The 16405-nt window shown below is 51.2% G+C and overlaps 1 protein-coding gene across 1 annotated transcript; it reads right to left on the minus strand.

Annotated features, from left to right (window-relative positions):
• Positions 1-1432: 1432 nt before the first annotated feature.
• On the minus strand, positions 1433-6515 carry LOC147730607 (uncharacterized). Its single transcript, XM_086955368.1, has 3 exons — positions 6385-6515; positions 5672-6195; positions 1433-2536 (listed from the first exon to the last, which is right to left on the minus strand). Exons 2-3 carry the CDS (start codon positions 6150-6152, stop codon positions 1536-1538), a joined length of 1482 nt encoding a protein of 493 aa, XP_086811494.1. The 5' UTR covers positions 6153-6195; positions 6385-6515; the 3' UTR covers positions 1433-1535.
• Between the last annotated feature and the right edge of the window lie 9890 nt (positions 6516-16405).

Genomic DNA, 16405 nt, shown 5'->3' on the forward strand with positions numbered 1-16405 from the left:
TTTCAAAGCATAAGGATAAATGCTTCAAATAACTTGGCCGCTGTAATGCTGGTTCCTCAGCAGAGGCACCCCCCACATGGTCGCACCGCCCGAATCCCAATAAATTCAGACCACACCAGTTTATTTTATGGAAGAATTAAGGCCGCAGTTTATTAGGCATTTATCACTTACAAGCGATCCTTTACAAGCCATTATTTCTGTTTTGGCGACCGTGCGTCCTTACACAACCAGCTCTGCACTGTGCCCTACATTCAGTGCGGCTCTCTTTACAAAGTGACTTGTCCCCGTCCTTAACCACCAATGCCTCTGCACTGTGCCCTACATTCAGTGCAGCTACCCTTGCCCAGGCCACCCCCTCCCTGGGACAAACCTTTTCCTTTCTCTCCGGGCAAGCTTCTGCTTCCGGCCCGACCGGGTAACCTTTTACCTCCGGTTTCCACACACTCCTTGGGTAAGCGTCTGCTTTAACCCAAACCGGATGGCCCCCTTTGCCACCGGTGTCCAATCACTCCCGGGTAACCAGCCGGTTCCCACCCGGCCGGGTGACCTTTTCACTTCCGGGGCCCACACATTCCCTTCCGGGTTGGCGTTTGTCCCCGCCCGCGTTGCGCCATTAATTGTTTACTTCCGGTTCACCTGAACACAGGGAGCTCGGGGAGCTTGCCAGTGACCCCCTGGGTCCCGCCTGCCCCATTTGTAGTCTGAGCCCTCTGCGCCACCTGCTTTTTGTATTCTTCTTGGATCGCTTCGTAAGTACCGCCATGCCTCGCCGGTAGCTATCGCTGCCTGCGAGGCCCCCCCCATGCCTTAACTGCGGCCCCATTCTTGCAAACTACCAACAGCCCCTTGCATACAACACTGCAAGCATATTTCGTAGCAGGACATCCGTCCCAGTGTCAGAAAGGTACACCCCATCCGCTCTGTAATACTGCGGCTGCCGCAAGTTAATCAGAGTGTGCCTGATAATCCCTAAGCCTGCCCCCTTTAGAAATTTGACCATCAAGCTATTTAGCCTCTTCCTTGACAACTCCATGCCATTTTGGGAGCGCGCACCAGCCCATACCATTCTAGGAATAATCTCGGACCATACTACTTCCGTTGAGCCCATGCACTTGGCTAAATTGGTGAGATCCTTCTTTAATGTGTGAAGCAGGTCACCCCGCCCCATCTCTGTAAGATCATTTCCCCCTAGATGAATTACTAAAATACTCGGATCCTTCGCACCTGCGCGCAATTCCTCAATGACACCCCACAATTCTCTCCAGCGCAAGTCCTCTTTTCCGAACCATTGCACCCTTGTCCGTTGAAATGGGAACGTAGCATTCCACCCAAGGCAGTGAGCTCTGTTAGCCGCCCTGGACACGTATGAGTGTCCGATGACCCACACTGTTTTGTATTCTGTGAATTAGAACAGAAGCACGGAAATGTTCAGTACACGTCACCCATCATCCTTTTATTATACATAAAGCTTGCTGTACAGCATGTATATCCGATCCCCCAATTGAATAGCCGCAACACATGTCTTTCCAATTTCCTTATCTGTCTGCTGTTGGGCGAATGTACCCCTTAAACCTGTCCGATTCCCATCTGCCTATCTGTTTTATTCCTTCCGCAGACATGCCCTCCTGGAAGGCTGTGGTGGCTGCCCCAATGCGAAATGAATGTGTAGTGTAGTGACACCTTTGGAGGCCGGATATTTGCACAGTTGCTGCTAACACCCTTTTAAACTGATAAAGTGTTAACGGAGTCCCATCCCTGTGAGTGAGGAGGTAGCTGTTCCTATCAGCACCTTCCCGCTCCTGCAAGTACCCTGTTAAAAGCGTCACTGGGCAATATGAGCTGTGCCCCTCCATCCTGTTCAGTGTGATGCACTGTCCCCTTCCCACCTGATCTGTCTTAGATTGTCGCACCAGAAGGGACACCTGGTGTGTGCCTATGGATATGTCCTTCACTAACAGGGCCCTGTTGCTTTTGTCCCCTTTCGCCCTGGCTATTAGTTCACTAATGCGAAAGGCCCCAAAAAAGGCCAGAGAAAATGTTAGTCTGAACAACTTACTCTCAGACTCCGAGTAACACACCCTAGGGATGTTGTCCATTAAAATTTTTAGTGTGTTAAAATCAATCGGGGACCTGTTGTCCTGCTTCTTGCCTTCCTTTTTGGCCCATCCTTTCAAAGCTGCCCTAAGCACAAAACCCTTAGTCGGATCCTCCAAACCCCTTATCTTTGAATAGTATGCTATTGCTGCGAGGTGCTCCCCCACCCATGATCTGGATTTTCCGGCCCCCTTGGCCCACACCACGAACTTTTTGACCCGCATCCCCAGTTGCTGCACATTGTCCGGAAGCCTGGAAACCTCCGGCGTCATGTTTTGGAAAGTGTCCACACAGCGCCGATACCGGTGTCTTGTTCCCACCGCTAAAGCCTCTTCAGCCATATTCTGTAGTTCCTGTTCTAATGCATTATTCTCCAGTAATCCTCTTTGAAGGGAGTCATTTCTTGCTGCGCCTCTGGCCATTCTGTACGGAATCTTTCCCACTGCAAGCGAGAAAGAGCATCAGCTGCCTTGTTCTGAAAACCTGGCACATGCTTAGCTGTTAACTGAATATTATACTGGAGACATTTGCTCACTAACTGCCTTAATAAGCCCAATATTACGTGACATGACGCCGCCTGATTATTAATTGCATGGACGGCTGCCATGTTGTCTGACCTGATGACCAAATTCTTGTTAGCCAAGGTGTCTGACCATAATGACAATGCCACTACAATGGGAAAGAGTTCTAATGCTGTGATATTGTTGGTGAAGCCACATCGTCGCCAGGCAGTTGGCCACCTTTTGGCACACCACGCAGACCCCAATATTGCCCCAAAACCTCCTTGCCTGGAGGCATCTGTGTACAGTTGCGCCCTCTCATCCGCCGTCCATAGCGACGGCCATATCCTGACCCCATTAAAACTTTGGAGAAAAGACAGCCACATCTGCAAGTCTTGCTTCAGCCCCTTCTTTAACCTGATAAAATGATGTTTCCGAGTCATGCCTGCTGTGGCCCCCGCCAGCCTTCTTGAAAAAACTCTCCCAACCGGAATGACCCTGGATGCAAAATTGAGCTTGCCCATTAACTCTTGGACGTCTTTCAACGTTGCCTTCTCCTTTGCCAATACCTTTTTGATAGCTGCTGCAAAGTCCTGTACTTTCCCCACTGGGAGGCGTGACTCCCCTCCCTCCGAATCCAACTCTATCCCCAAGAATGTTAACTTAGTTGTTGGGCCTTCAGTTTTTTCTGCTGCTAATGGAACTCCCAAGCCCTGTGATACGACCTTGAAGGCCTCCAACGCCTGAGCACATTCGGGTGAGTCGGCCTCACCTACAAACAAAAAGTCATCCAGATAATGGAGCTTGCCACCCACTGGCTGGACTTTGTTTGTGGCCCACTCTAAAAAGGAACTAAATGCCTCAAAGTAAGCGCAAGAAACCGAACAACCCATGGGCATACACTTGTCATAATATAACCTATCCTTGAAATGGAACCCCAGCAAATGAAAGCTGTCTGGATGCACTGGTAACAGCCTGAAAGCTGCCTCAATATCCGCTTTTGCCATGAGGGCTCCCTTCCCCGCCTGCCTGACTAACTCGATGGCTTAGTCAAATGTTGCATAGGAGACCGTGCAAATATCCTGGCTTAGCCAGTCATTTACTGAGTTACCTTTGGGATAAGAGAGGTGGTGAATCATTCTGTATTTGCCTGCTTCCTTTTTTGGAACAATACCTAGCGGAGAAATAATGAAGTTCCTTAAAGGGGCGGTGTCAAAAGGGCCTGCTATTCTCCCTAGCTGCAGCTCCTTTTGTATTTTTTCTGCAACCACTTCCGGAAGCTCCTCCGCTGAGCGGAGGTTCTTAGATGATCTGCCCTCTAAAGGACCACTGTAAGGTATTTTGAACCCTTCCTTGAAACCCCAAAACAGTAGCTCCCTCTCCTCAATCTTTGGGTATCCATTTAAAAGTGTTGCCAGCAATTCAAAATTTATTGGGGATGGGCCTTTTGTAACCTGGCCCAGACCATGGCTAGCCCATGAGGGTGGCGCCCGCTGCATCTCTAACGATTGTTTTGCATGCCACAGCGGGATGGTCTCCGCCACACTGGGAGCACCCATGCCGAAATCTGCATTGTACCCCCCAGGTGCAATTGCCAGCGTTGAACAGCCGACATGTATTATCCCTCTGTTTACGTTGTAGCGGCTGTTTGAAATCATCTGCCCCCTTTGGCCCTCGAAATGCCTGCTGCTGCTCCTGTTGAGGCTGTTGCTGCCTACCCATCATCTGTCCCTGTCCTATCCCTGACCCTGAGGAATTATCCACTGTCCTCATGTAGTTTTGACTCTGCTCCCCTTGATGCCCTGCCGTTGTTTGCCCTGCGCCCACTGGGAAGCCTACCGCCCTCAGCGGCTGCTGGCCCCTGCCCGCGTTGAATTGCCCATTTGCGAGCCCATTGCTGCCTTGTTGTAGCTGCCCCCCCGCCTGCATTGTGGACGCTGCACTACCGGTACCCGCCTGCTGGTCAGGCCCCACTTGTGTGAACTGTTGCCCTATTGGTCCCAATTGCTGTTGCAGCGTCTGTCCTCCACTTGCCTGATGCTGCATGGGACCTGTCCATGTATATTGCTGCCCCCCGCCACCCAGAGGGGCCTGTTGACATGCCCCAACTACCGCACCTTGATGCTGGGACCCCACCATTGATCCATTACCCGCGTATGCTACCCCCTGCTGAAACTGCACCTGTCCTATTTGCTGCTGTGTGAATCCTGCCCCTACTTGTTGACCCAACCCATACTGCGCACTCACCCGCGAATGCGCCTGTGTATTGTTAGCCTGCCAACCCTGTCCCGCCGACGTTGCGCCCCAGTGCTGTACACCATTGTCTGCGCCCGCCAAACCTATACCATAACCTGCTTTGGACCCCATCTGCTCCATCCATTCCTTAGCCTCTCTTTCATCCCATGACATAGCAGGTGATTCCTCCATGCGTTGGCGGAAGTTGAGGTCATATTGCAGCCATCCCATGCCTCCGTATCGCCTGAACCTGTCCAGGATGGCTTGGTTGTATCTATTCAACGCTGGACCTTGCTCAGGGAACTTCTCTAACATTATAGCTGCTAGCAATGCAAATGCGTCTAACCAGTTGTTAATGTTCTCCTCCGGCCTGATCCTCTTCCTATCCTTCCCCTCCTTGCCGGGTCCAGCAACCCGTAGCGTGTCTACCCCCCTGCGCACATGCTCCAGTAGTGTGAAAATATCAATGAACTCCCTCCTCCAAACTCTCTCTTTAACCTCCAGAGGTATGTGCCATGCTTCTGACCGTTGCCCGTTCAGCCCCCCTAGCCCTACCTTCCTTGGCAGCGTTGTATTTCTGTCATTATCTTGTGATGGCTTTGACAAGGGATCCCTTCCCAGGATCGTGGTGCTACCCTTTAGCGCCTGAGCCGCTCCTCTCCTCCCCCCCCCTACCTCGCCCCCCTGTTCCCTGCTCCCTCCCTCCCAGACTGGCATTGGGGAACCCTCCTGTGACCCGCCCTTCGTTGTTTCTTCATCAACCACCACCACCTCCCCCTTCTTTGTACCAATAGGCTTATGCCAATTATCCAACAGTTTTCTAATGACTTCTGACAACTCACCTAAGGAACCACTTTCAGCTGTTAATGCCCCTTGTTTACTCGACTGGTCTTTGCGCAAATTTGCCGCACCTTGTGCATCATCACCCATAAATGCTGTTGCTGTTATGTCCTCTGTGTGTAACCATGCCTTTTTGGCTCCTGCAACAGCTCCACCACGCCCCCTCGCCTTCTTCTCCATACCCCGTTTTTCCCCTCGTGTCGCTGCATAGGTATGGCCATTAATAGGAGAAAAGTCCCCTTGCAACCCCTCCACGTCCTTGCATTGTCCAACGCCTTCTGTGGACTGTCCTTGCATTTGAGCCATTGCCAGCTCCCAACCTTCCCAATTCTTAGCCTTTGCTATTGATGCAAAAGTGGCCCACAGCTGTTGAGCATCCTGGCCGCTGTTGTATTCCATTCCCGGGACCACCCCGCTAGGTCCAGCCTCCTCGTTTGCTGCTAGTTCCAATGCACCGCCGTGAAACATCCCCTCCTCTCCCATCCTTATCCGGTGTGCCTGGAACAATCCTGTTCGCGTTTGCGACCTAAAATTGAAAAACTGTGTTAACCTTGCAAGCAGCTGTTGTCAGTGTCTTTTCCGCGTGCGAACTCCTTTAGCCCACTAGTTGTGCCGCCCGACCCCTGTGGTGCCCCGGCCTTGCTGTGCTGTCCTCTGGCCCCCCCGCGGTGTTCCACGACTTTGCCTCGCATCGCCCCCTTGTCCCTTGACTCACCTTCCGTCACGTCACGACCCTTTGTGCTCGTTCCTGACCCTTTGCCCAGTCAGTGACCTCCGCCACTATTGGCCCCACTCTGTTCGTTGCTCTGTCCTTCACTGTCCACTGTATTCGAACCGTATTCACTCTATAAAAGAAACCACATGTTAGTTCTCATCATTGGACACCCTTGTATATAGCTGCCCTCGCCTACCTCCAGCCCTTCACCCCTTTTTTCGTGCGGCAGCCTCTCCGTCTGTCTATGACACGCCCTTAACCCCCTATCATCCTTCTCCCTGCCCCCCTGGCCCCCCCTACCCCTGCCGGCCCTGGTGGAGGCGCACTGGGGAAGGGGGCGGGAGGCGTTAGGAGTTCACCATTCTCCCAACTCGCCCCCCACCCCAAACCCCCGGCCTTAGCCTTGCCCGCACTCCCCAGCGCCGAATACCGACTCCCCTCCTGGTCCCCCCCCTTTTATTGCAGTGTTCTTCCTTTACTGCACCCCTTCGCCTTGACCCCTACCCCTTGTGTGACCTACTCATACTTTCAGCGTCATAACCGTGACATTTCAACCACCATAAGCCACGCATTATACTGCTTCAACTCGCAATGCAGACGTGGGAACCTATAACTCAGACTTCCGCCCATCTGAGCAACGCGAGACTCTACGATGTCTTACAACTGCTGCAAAGTGCCAGTAATGAAAGGTCGCTAGGATGTGAGATATGTCCCCCAATGTGGAGGGGCACTAGGATGTGAGATATGCCCCCTAGCGTGGAACCTGAGCCTACCTCCTGAAACTGAACTCACTTTGCCCGTACGCCAGCCTGTACCTGCAAAGCCGCCCTGAAGCCCAAGTTCCAGTAGCAGCGTTGCATGATGTCGTTCCTAAAGTAAATTACTAGGCAAGAGATGAAGGACGAATAAAGACACAAACTCTTTTTTTTTTTTTCTTTTTTTTTTTCAGCTATGTCGGCTTGGAAACCACAGGTCCACCTCATTGGTGCCGGACCTTGGTGCCCACCCCGCCTGTAGATGCGGGGTGGGGGGGCGGGTGGGGAGTTAGAGCTGGTGGGCTTGTTACAGAGTACCTTGCTCGTGCATGCAACTTGTGTATATCCTAGCATGACAGCTCGCTTATTTTTTACCTGCACCATGCCCCTTTTCCGCCTGTCACGCCTTTTGCTATTCTGCAGCCTTTCACACCGTCGCCACGCGTGTGGTAAACATCCATAAAAAGTTTCCCACCCGCCGGCCCGCATCGGCCTACCCGTGTGCCCTTCCTCTCCCCCCCCCCCCGCCCTCTGCATTCGCAAATCTTTTGCGCCCTGTATAGCGCCTCGCCCCCCCCCCAACTCCGCAACACCCCTCCCTGTTTTTTTCTGTCCGCTCGACGTTAACCAACTTTCTTAAAAGGAGAGTTCAGTCTTTGAATTGCCAAATCACCAGCGCTTACGTTCGTGCTGTATGTACCTTTTGTCACATATTAGTGTGTCCTTACAATAATAAGTAGCTACTATGCCAAATTAATTATGCTTCTTACTCGAGAAATGTAATATTTGCTCAGGAATATTAGTCCAGGTGATCCCTGTAATAAATCTATTCGAGGATTAGTCCAAGCAAAACGATGTGAGGAATAAGTAGTCTTTGAAAAGAAAGTGACACGTCCTGTAAGGGTGCCGAGGAAGAGTAAACGCGCGCCTCCTCCAGCTGGCTGCAGAGCAGCGCTGCCTGGCAGGGACCCCAGAGCCTGGGACCCCGAGGGCTGCTCCTCCCGGGCACCTCCGCCCCTTCCTCGCTGCTGGCGAGAAGGATGTCAGCGCCTTCACGCACAGACCTTGGCTCCGAGGCGCTCTCCTCTCGGAGGGGCTCCAGTGCTCCTTGAGGGCCTCGAGCGAGTCCAGGAAGCTTGGGAAGCCCCATCTCTCCATATCAAGCCTCCCCCCCCCCCCCCCACCAGTGATGGGAAACACAGAAGGCAAGACTTCTTGCCTCCACAACAAAGCAGCACGTGCCCTCGGCTGGCAGAGAACAAGCGCCTCGAGTAGAGCACAGCGCCTCCCTCTCGCCCGCAGTGCTTCTAAGCACAAGCCCCGGCAACGAGGCCAAGCGCCTCCAGTAGAGCACAGCGCCTCCCTCTCGCCCACAGTGCTTCTAAGCACAAACCCCGGCAACGAGGCCAGGCGCCTCCAGTAGAGCACAGCGCCTCCCTCTCGCCCGCAGTCCTTCTCAGCACAACCCCGGCAACGAGGCCAAGCGCCTCCAGTAAAGCACAGCGCCTCCCTCTCGCCCGCAGTGCTTCTCAGCACAAACCCCGTGCAGCTCGGCCAAGCGCCTGGAGTACAGCACAGCGCCTCCATCTCGCCCGCAGCACATGTGCAATCCTTTTTCAGCAAGCAATTTAATTCCCTTTTGCCCTAAAATACGCCGCGTTGTCTAGGATGAGCCATTGCTTCTCGTTGTGGCCCGAGGGGGGGGGGTAGCAAACTCCTTGCCTGCACCCTTGCACCCCCCCCCCCCCCCCCCCATCCGCCGCTCCCGGCCATGCAATTAGCCATGCAACACATCCCGGCCATCCCACGCAATGAAGCGCTTCATCCTACTCCATATGACGCTCAGCCATGTGCAGAAGCAGTACCTAAGGCAGGCTCAGTCTCGCTGGCTCATTGCCGTTCTCATTTGACGGATAGTAGGGAGGGGAGAAAGTGTAGGATGCGCGGGAGTGACGATCTTTGCCCAAAGCACGAGAAAAGAGGGGGGGGGGTCGACCCTCTGCTTTCATGTTGTCTCCCTTGGCGCCCTTCTGCAGAGACGTCCTCCTCCAAAAACGCCACAAGCCACACTATTAACCTTATCTGTGAAGCACTCACGCCTTTGTGTAAAGTCTGCAGTATATAAAACGCGCCAATGACATACATAAAATTGCACGTCCCTTCGCCTTGAAACTGTGCTCCCGCGCCTCGCCATCCCCGCATCCTCCAAACCGACCAGCTCACCCACAACTCGAACCCGCCCCCCCCTTCTCAAGCTCTTAATGGCGCGTCCAAGCCTTCCCGTGTACGCCCCTATCCACGACTTCGCACCTACCCTTCATTTTATCACTCTCCTCCTCTCTGTCGCCGTTGCAACCTCACAGAAACTTACAACAATTATGCATCAACGCACACCGACAGTGGCCCAAAGAAGGCATTGCGACAGCGCCGGATCCCTCCCCCCCCCCCGCCCCCCGCCCCCAGCACTGAACCCCATCCCAATCTGGCCAGGAGAAATGAAGGGCCCGTGCCCCCCCACCCCCCCCCCTTCCAACCTCTGCTTCTGGGCACAGTCGACTCGGGCCCCCGTCGGCCGCTCCACTCTCGGATCCAGCCTCCCCCAGCCGCCCCTATTTGTGCTGCTCCAGACACTCTAGCAGCTCTTCTCCATCTTGCGCGACCTCCTTTCCTGAGCCCTCCTTATGCATCATCATATGTCTCTTTATTTATTCATCTATCCACGCGCCTCTACACAGCGCGGCCTTCCGCCGAAGGTGCCAGTGTTTCTCACTATATTTCACCCCTGCCCCCTTTCGTGAAGCGCCCTGACACCCCGGGGAAAGTCCGCTCACACCAAATGCACAACCAATAAACCCCCTGACTTTCGTCCACGCTCCGTCATTCCCCTCAGCCCGCGTCGAACACTATCCTACATGTGAACGTTATACAGTGAACTGTCTTATGTACTTTATTAACTCGAAAGGAGTTTCGTTCAATTTGCACTAAGTCGTCATATTCCCCTAGCACATCCACGTTACACACTCCCTTCTCTATCCACCATTCTGCTCACTACCACTGCCGATCTGTGTTTCTGCTGACCCTTGCCTCCTTATTCGACTATGGGGGGGGGGAGCATTCTCAACTTCTTGCCGGCACTTCCAAGGCTCCCTGCACCCTTCGCCCCCTCCTCCCCCACTCCCCTTATCTGCCGCTCCCTGCTATGCCTGGTGGAGTGGGCTCCGCGCCCCCCCCCCCACTTCGCCAGCCCTTACCCTCGGTGGCCCTCCCTGCTCTCCTCCTCCTACAAATTCCTTTCCTCATTCCCTGCCTCCTTTCAGTAACCACCTACGCTGTGTCTTCCCTAGCCGCCCAGTCCCGCCCCCCACCTTGTGGCACCCTTACCGTCCCCCCGCCCCCTGTTCCTCTCGCACCCTCCCCCAACCCAAACCCACCTGAATTTCACCGGGACCGCGCCGGACATTGTAAGCCTCCTTCGTTCAACTTCATGCTATCCCTTCCTGGCAAGGTGACACTTATTCCGTTCACTCTGCTAGGACCCCCCAAAGGCAACCAAGTTCCGTGTTACCCAATCTAAGCCTCACTCCTGCCGTAAACCTTTACTGCCTATTCGCCACGAGTGCCAATCCAACATCTGCTGATGCTACACATACTTAGCTCTTCTTTATTCCGCTCCCTTTGCTTTGGAGGCCTATTCTCCGAATAGCACTTAACTGCACGTCTCTCCCACGCGCCCATAACCCCAACTCCCCACTTTCTGTCTCCTGGACGGCCCCAAACCCAATTCATCCCTCCTTTGCCCTGCCATCCGACCCCCATTATGCTTCCTCGCTTGGCGCCCTTTTCCGCCATCCTTGTATGTCCGTTCTTGCGCCTCCCATAGTCCCTCCGCACCCTCCTTACCTAACCCTCCCCCAACATCCCCCCATCCTCTAAGCGCTGTAAATTAAGGCAAATCAATGCACTGCGACTTAGCCTTTCCGCCTCGAGAAGGTCACAGAGTGAGTCAGCTGGGGGCCAATTTATCGCCTATGAAAACCCTGCATGTGAGTTCCGTTTGGTGCTGTCCCTTATGCGTTGGTACTTGTGACTTTTAACTGAAACCTATTTTATTTCTCCCCCTCATACTGCCGGACAAACAGTGACAGTTCCCTCTGCATCACTTCTCATCCGCTTGACGCCCGGAGGCTGCGCCTTCCCTCGGAAACAGAGCCCCCAGTCCCCAGAACTAGCCCCCCCCCCTCTTGATACGCCAAACTTCGATCCTCAGCCCCATGACACTAAGAGGCATCTACTACCCGCCCCCATCTCATAACCTTTAAGCCAGCATCCAGCCCTTCCACTCCGTCCTCCTTTTACCCGCCGCCTGGGGTTGGTGCACCTCTACACACGTCTCCTGGCTCACACCCCCAACCGCCCCATGGAAGAGAACACCCCGTACTTCTGGCCACAATCCCACCCTGCCCTTCCTTATTCAAACCTCGCGCTCGAGCCCTCCCGTGGGCCCCCCCTCCCCAGGACTTCGCACCTGACCGACCCGTGCTCGGCCTCCCCCCCCCCCGCCCCCCCCCCCTTTGCTATCGTCGGTGCCTGGGCACTCTGACGCCCTGCCCCAGAACTCCGCCTCGCCCTCCGCTGTAGGAGCCTGACCCCACTGTCCCGTGCCATTAGAGCCCGCGCTACGGACCCCAGCGCCCCACCTCCGCACTTCTACAAAGGTCCCCTTAACCCATCCATTGCTCGTTAATGTTGCGGGGAGACTTTAACTTGCTACTCCCACCCCTCCTTACATTTCTTAATATTGCACACTCTCTTATGACGTCCCTTCCTTTCCTTGTTACTCTGCACACCCAGCCCCCGCACCGACCCCCCACCCTTGCTACCCCACACGTTCTCTTCTGTACCCACTACACTGCAGCCCACCCTAGACCCATCCCTCCCTCCCCTCGCCTCCCCCCACCTCACCTCGCACTTTGTCGACGCTGCCCTTCTTCTCCTGCCAAAATTCCCCGGAGAAAAGAGGGCCTTGTGCCCGGTGCCCACCCTTAAATAGCCCTTATCCCCCTACACATTCCTACCTTAAATTTATGGCTGAGCTGGCCCAGCCCCAATGCTTGGTGGGCCCGCTCTTTTCTCTTTCCCTGCCTTTGCTCCCCTTATCTCCAGCCAATCATTGGGTGCTCGGGCTCTGCCTCCCGGGGGTGGCCTCCACTGAGACCCCCGGTCCAGCCACTGTCCCCCCTCCCCCTGGGGAGTGGGGGGGGCCGAACCAAGGGGCATATTTTGTTTGCTATTTGTGTAATTGAAACGGCTGGTTGCCTGTGGCGATTGAGGTTTACCCCTATTTAGGAGACGTAGTCAGACGCATTCCAACATCTTGCAATATCTACTTTCGCAAAACTGGCTAACATTCTGGTTTTGTTCCATGTGCATGCAATGTTTTAACTCGTTTGTATATATTATTGAGACAGGGCCAATTACGTATTCCCTGTTTGCGCTAATTTACCTTTACCGCTAAGATCTCTGTAAAAATGAAGCCGGTCTTGTTACATCTGCCACTATCGATCCCAGCCATATATTATCCAGTTACAACCTGGCCTACTGCTAAAGTATTGAGGCAGAGGGATCGAGCCCTAAGATAAATCGCATTAATATTTCCTATTAATTCCAGCCCTTTTGCTTCAATCATGGCCAAGCGGCACTCGGCCCCAGGGGCCTGCGTGTCCTGGTGGCGGTGTTTACACAGTGGCTGAGACGCGGTAAATCATCTACCTGCCTTAATGGAGGATTATGTATTACCTCGAGCTGGGGTCTCGGCGGGAGCTGCGCAGGCACCATTTCCAACCGAGCATCCTGGCCCAATGCTTTTCTCTCTCTCTCTCCTTCTCTCTCTCTCTCATTCTCTCTCTCTCTCCTTCTCTCTCTCTCTCTCTCTCTCTCTCCTTCTCTCTCGCTTCTAGCATTCAACTGCCTCGGATCATGTGTTTAAATATTTATACGGTGAAAGCACGCACAAGTTGCAGTAACGCGTTCCTTCCCCATTGATTGAGATCTTATAAGAGGTTTCCCCATGCCCTCTTCTCGTTTGAACTGCGGGTACTGCATGTGTCAACGAGGTATGGGATCCCTTTATGTTAAATTGCATCTCTTACCAAACTTCCAAACACCTCTGGCAAAACACTTATAAGGTCCCAGAGGGGAGACCTATTGGCTATGCCAATGCTTTTGCTTTATGTATTTGCCATTGTAATGTCTTTTTGTTTCATTTATAAAGCCATTCCATATTGCACAATTAACTTACAATACTACTAGCAAAGCTAATACCTTTAGCTTAATAAAAGGTGAAACCTATTGCATTTTTAACCCTTGTCCTTTCATGTTGGGGTGCCGGTGGGCAGAGGGTAGCATGCATCTGACTCCCTATGCATCTGTGGGGATAGGTAACTTTCCCGTCACAAACCCCGTGTGAAAGTTCACTCATTGATAGTTCTTCTATTTCTCTCACAATGCCTCTACTTTGCTATTACTATTTGCCCTGAGCAGCAAGACCTAAGCATACACTCCGGCTCTCCAAAAATAAAGTTGATTATTAGGTAATTTCCTCAATGGTCTTCTTTTTTTTTTTTTTTTATTGAAAAATAAGGTGTAATTCCATTAAAATCCAATACATATTCAATTGAAAAATTATACATGTATAAAATGCAGAATGTAACAAAAAAAAAAAGTTAGTCAGCACAGTACAAAACATAGCATAAAAATGTACATTCATAGTTCCTGGGGGGTTCATATTCCTATTATAAATACATTGATCAATTTAAAACACTCATAAGTAATGTAATTTATCTTTTTGTTAGTTCCTCCATTTCTTCAAGGGCTCCCAAATATTTCTACCAAATTCTCGAGCTGTCCTCCCCTTAAATTCATATAAACATGCTTCTAGGTTATGCATACCTAACAATCTGGATAACCACATTTGAAATGTAGGAGCAACAGTATCCTTCCACCCAGCCGAGATAAGAATTCGTAATACCGCTACTGCAATGAACAATAACGCTTGGGTATCTCTCTCAACATGATGTTTATTGTCTATCCCTGTAATAACCAGGGTAGGGGATAGGTTGATATTAATACCTAGCAGCCCCTCCAAAAATAAAGTTATTTCACTGCGTATTAAGACCAAACTAGGACAGTCATAAAACATATGCAATAGGTCTGCCGGGCCTGAATTGCATTTGGGGCATTTATCATTTTCTCTTATTCCCCACCCATACAATTTCGCAGGGGTATAATATAGGTTAAACAACGTCTTATAATGTTGAGACCTAAAGTTTACTGCACAAAAAACTTTCTTACTTAATATTAGGGCTAGGTCTATATCGACATCCGGATCCCCCAATTTTTGTGCCCATGTGGCCTCAGTTTTCTCCAGATCATCTGTGAGGGCGAGCAACGCAAAGTTGTAGGCAGTACCTATCTTCTTTCCCCCTTTTTTTAGGTACTCAACCAGTTGACTATCTGGGGGTATCAAAATCTTTGGTCTTTGTGCTAATAGTGTTTGAGAAATTTGTTCATATAAAATCCAGTGGGTACCGGGGATCCCATACATCTTCTGTAGGTCGTCAAAACTATAGAGAGCACCACCTTTCATGATGTCACCCAGAGATCTTATCCCATGCTCTCTCCATACAGTACAGTACACACTTTGGCCCAGATATGGAAATAGATTTGATTTCCAAAGATTTACATTACTATTTATTTTGGGAATCTTCATGATTTTACTGATAGCTTTCCAAGTTCCCCAGACCCCTTCAATAATCTTATACCTAGCCTTCCTATAGTATCTTCGATCTAACTCGCAGTGCAATAATCCATAAGCCTTCCTCCCCAATAACAGCTCGAAAATAGAGGGAGGGACCTGACTCTCAGTTTGATCTTCAGATGTTAGATGGTCCGGTTGAATTAGTATGTTCATCTGTGTAAGGAGGCAAACCAAATGATATAGTCTGAGGTTCCGCATAGCCAGACCTCCCCTGTCCCATGGTAGTGACATATAATTAATTGAACGTCTAACTTTGCCGTACTGCCAGACAAACTTAACAAATGTGGATTCGATTTTCCTCAACACACTTTCCTCTAACAACAGTGGGATAGCCCTAAACAAGTATAACATTTTAGGGAACATCGTCATTTTTAAGACATTTACCCTACCAATTAATGATAGGTGTAAGACGTCAATTCTTTTCAAATCCTTTTCGATTTCATTAATAAGGGGGATATAATTCTCTCCAACCATCTTCTTGACTGCTGAATTAATTCTAACTCCAAGGTATGTGGCTGAATTTACAAATCTATGATCGGTCTTCACTATATTTTTAGTACAAATTATCTGCGTTTTCCCCTCATTTAGCCGATAGCCTGAATGAAGCCCAAATTCGTTGGCCAATTGAACCAACGCTGGCATTGCTTGATGAGGGTCAGATGTAGTTATCGCCAAGTCGTCAGCGTATGCGAGCAATTTTGTAGTGAAGCCATTAAACACTACAGGGCTGATTTGTCGAGAGCCTAAAATTTTTTGAATAAAAGGATCTATATATAGGGAGAATAGGATCGGGGAGCAAGGACACCCCTGGCGTGTCCCCCTCTTTATCACTATTTTATCAGACCTTTTCCCCATGACCATAACCCGAGCCACGGGATCAAGATACATAGCCTTAATTGCCCTCAGAAAATTATTACCAAAGCCTCTACCGACCAAGATCCCCCAGAGAAAGTCCCAAACCACTCGGTCGAAGGCTTTCTCAGCGTCGAGGAGGATCATGGCCATCTCCCCCCCGTGGCATCATGGGCATCAAATAGCGCAATTGCTCTTCTAGTGTAAGGCTAGACCGGATGCTAAGAGGAATGCGGATGGGATTTCGTTCTTTGTTCGCCCAGATTTTTGTCATAGTACAGTGGAGAGGCGTTGGAGACTCAGGCAGCTGATCAATCCGTTTCAGCAGAAGAAAATGCAGGCCTATCTAATTAATCCAGCCCAATTGAAAGTTATAAGCGAGGGGAGAACTTTGTACTTTACCTCTGAGATTAAAGCTAGAGAATATCTGGATTCTCATGGGAAATAGAACAGTCTTGGATGTATGAAGCATTTGTCTTTGTTTCTAGTTGTATAGAAACTATTGGTGAAGGTTCAGGTGAATTTGTAGTTTGGGTGTCCACTTTATTTTAAAAAAAAATGTCTCAAGGGGGGGTCAGAATGAAGAGTTAAAGTATAA

The sequence above is a fragment of the Lissotriton vulgaris genome, chromosome 2_1 (genome assembly GCF_964263255.1).
Source record: "Lissotriton vulgaris chromosome 2_1, aLisVul1.2, whole genome shotgun sequence".
Classification (NCBI taxonomy): domain Eukaryota; kingdom Metazoa; phylum Chordata; class Amphibia; order Caudata; family Salamandridae; genus Lissotriton; species Lissotriton vulgaris.

Coding starts and splice junctions, on each gene's coding strand:
- LOC147730607 (XM_086955368.1), bottom strand. CDS start 6,152: ATGGGAGAGGAGGGGATGTTTCACGGCGGTGCATTGGAACTAGCAGCA. Junction 2,537..5,671: donor AGCTGAAAGTGGTTCCTTAG/GTGAGTTGTCAG, acceptor TCTCGCTTGCAG/TGGGAAAGATTCCGTACAGA.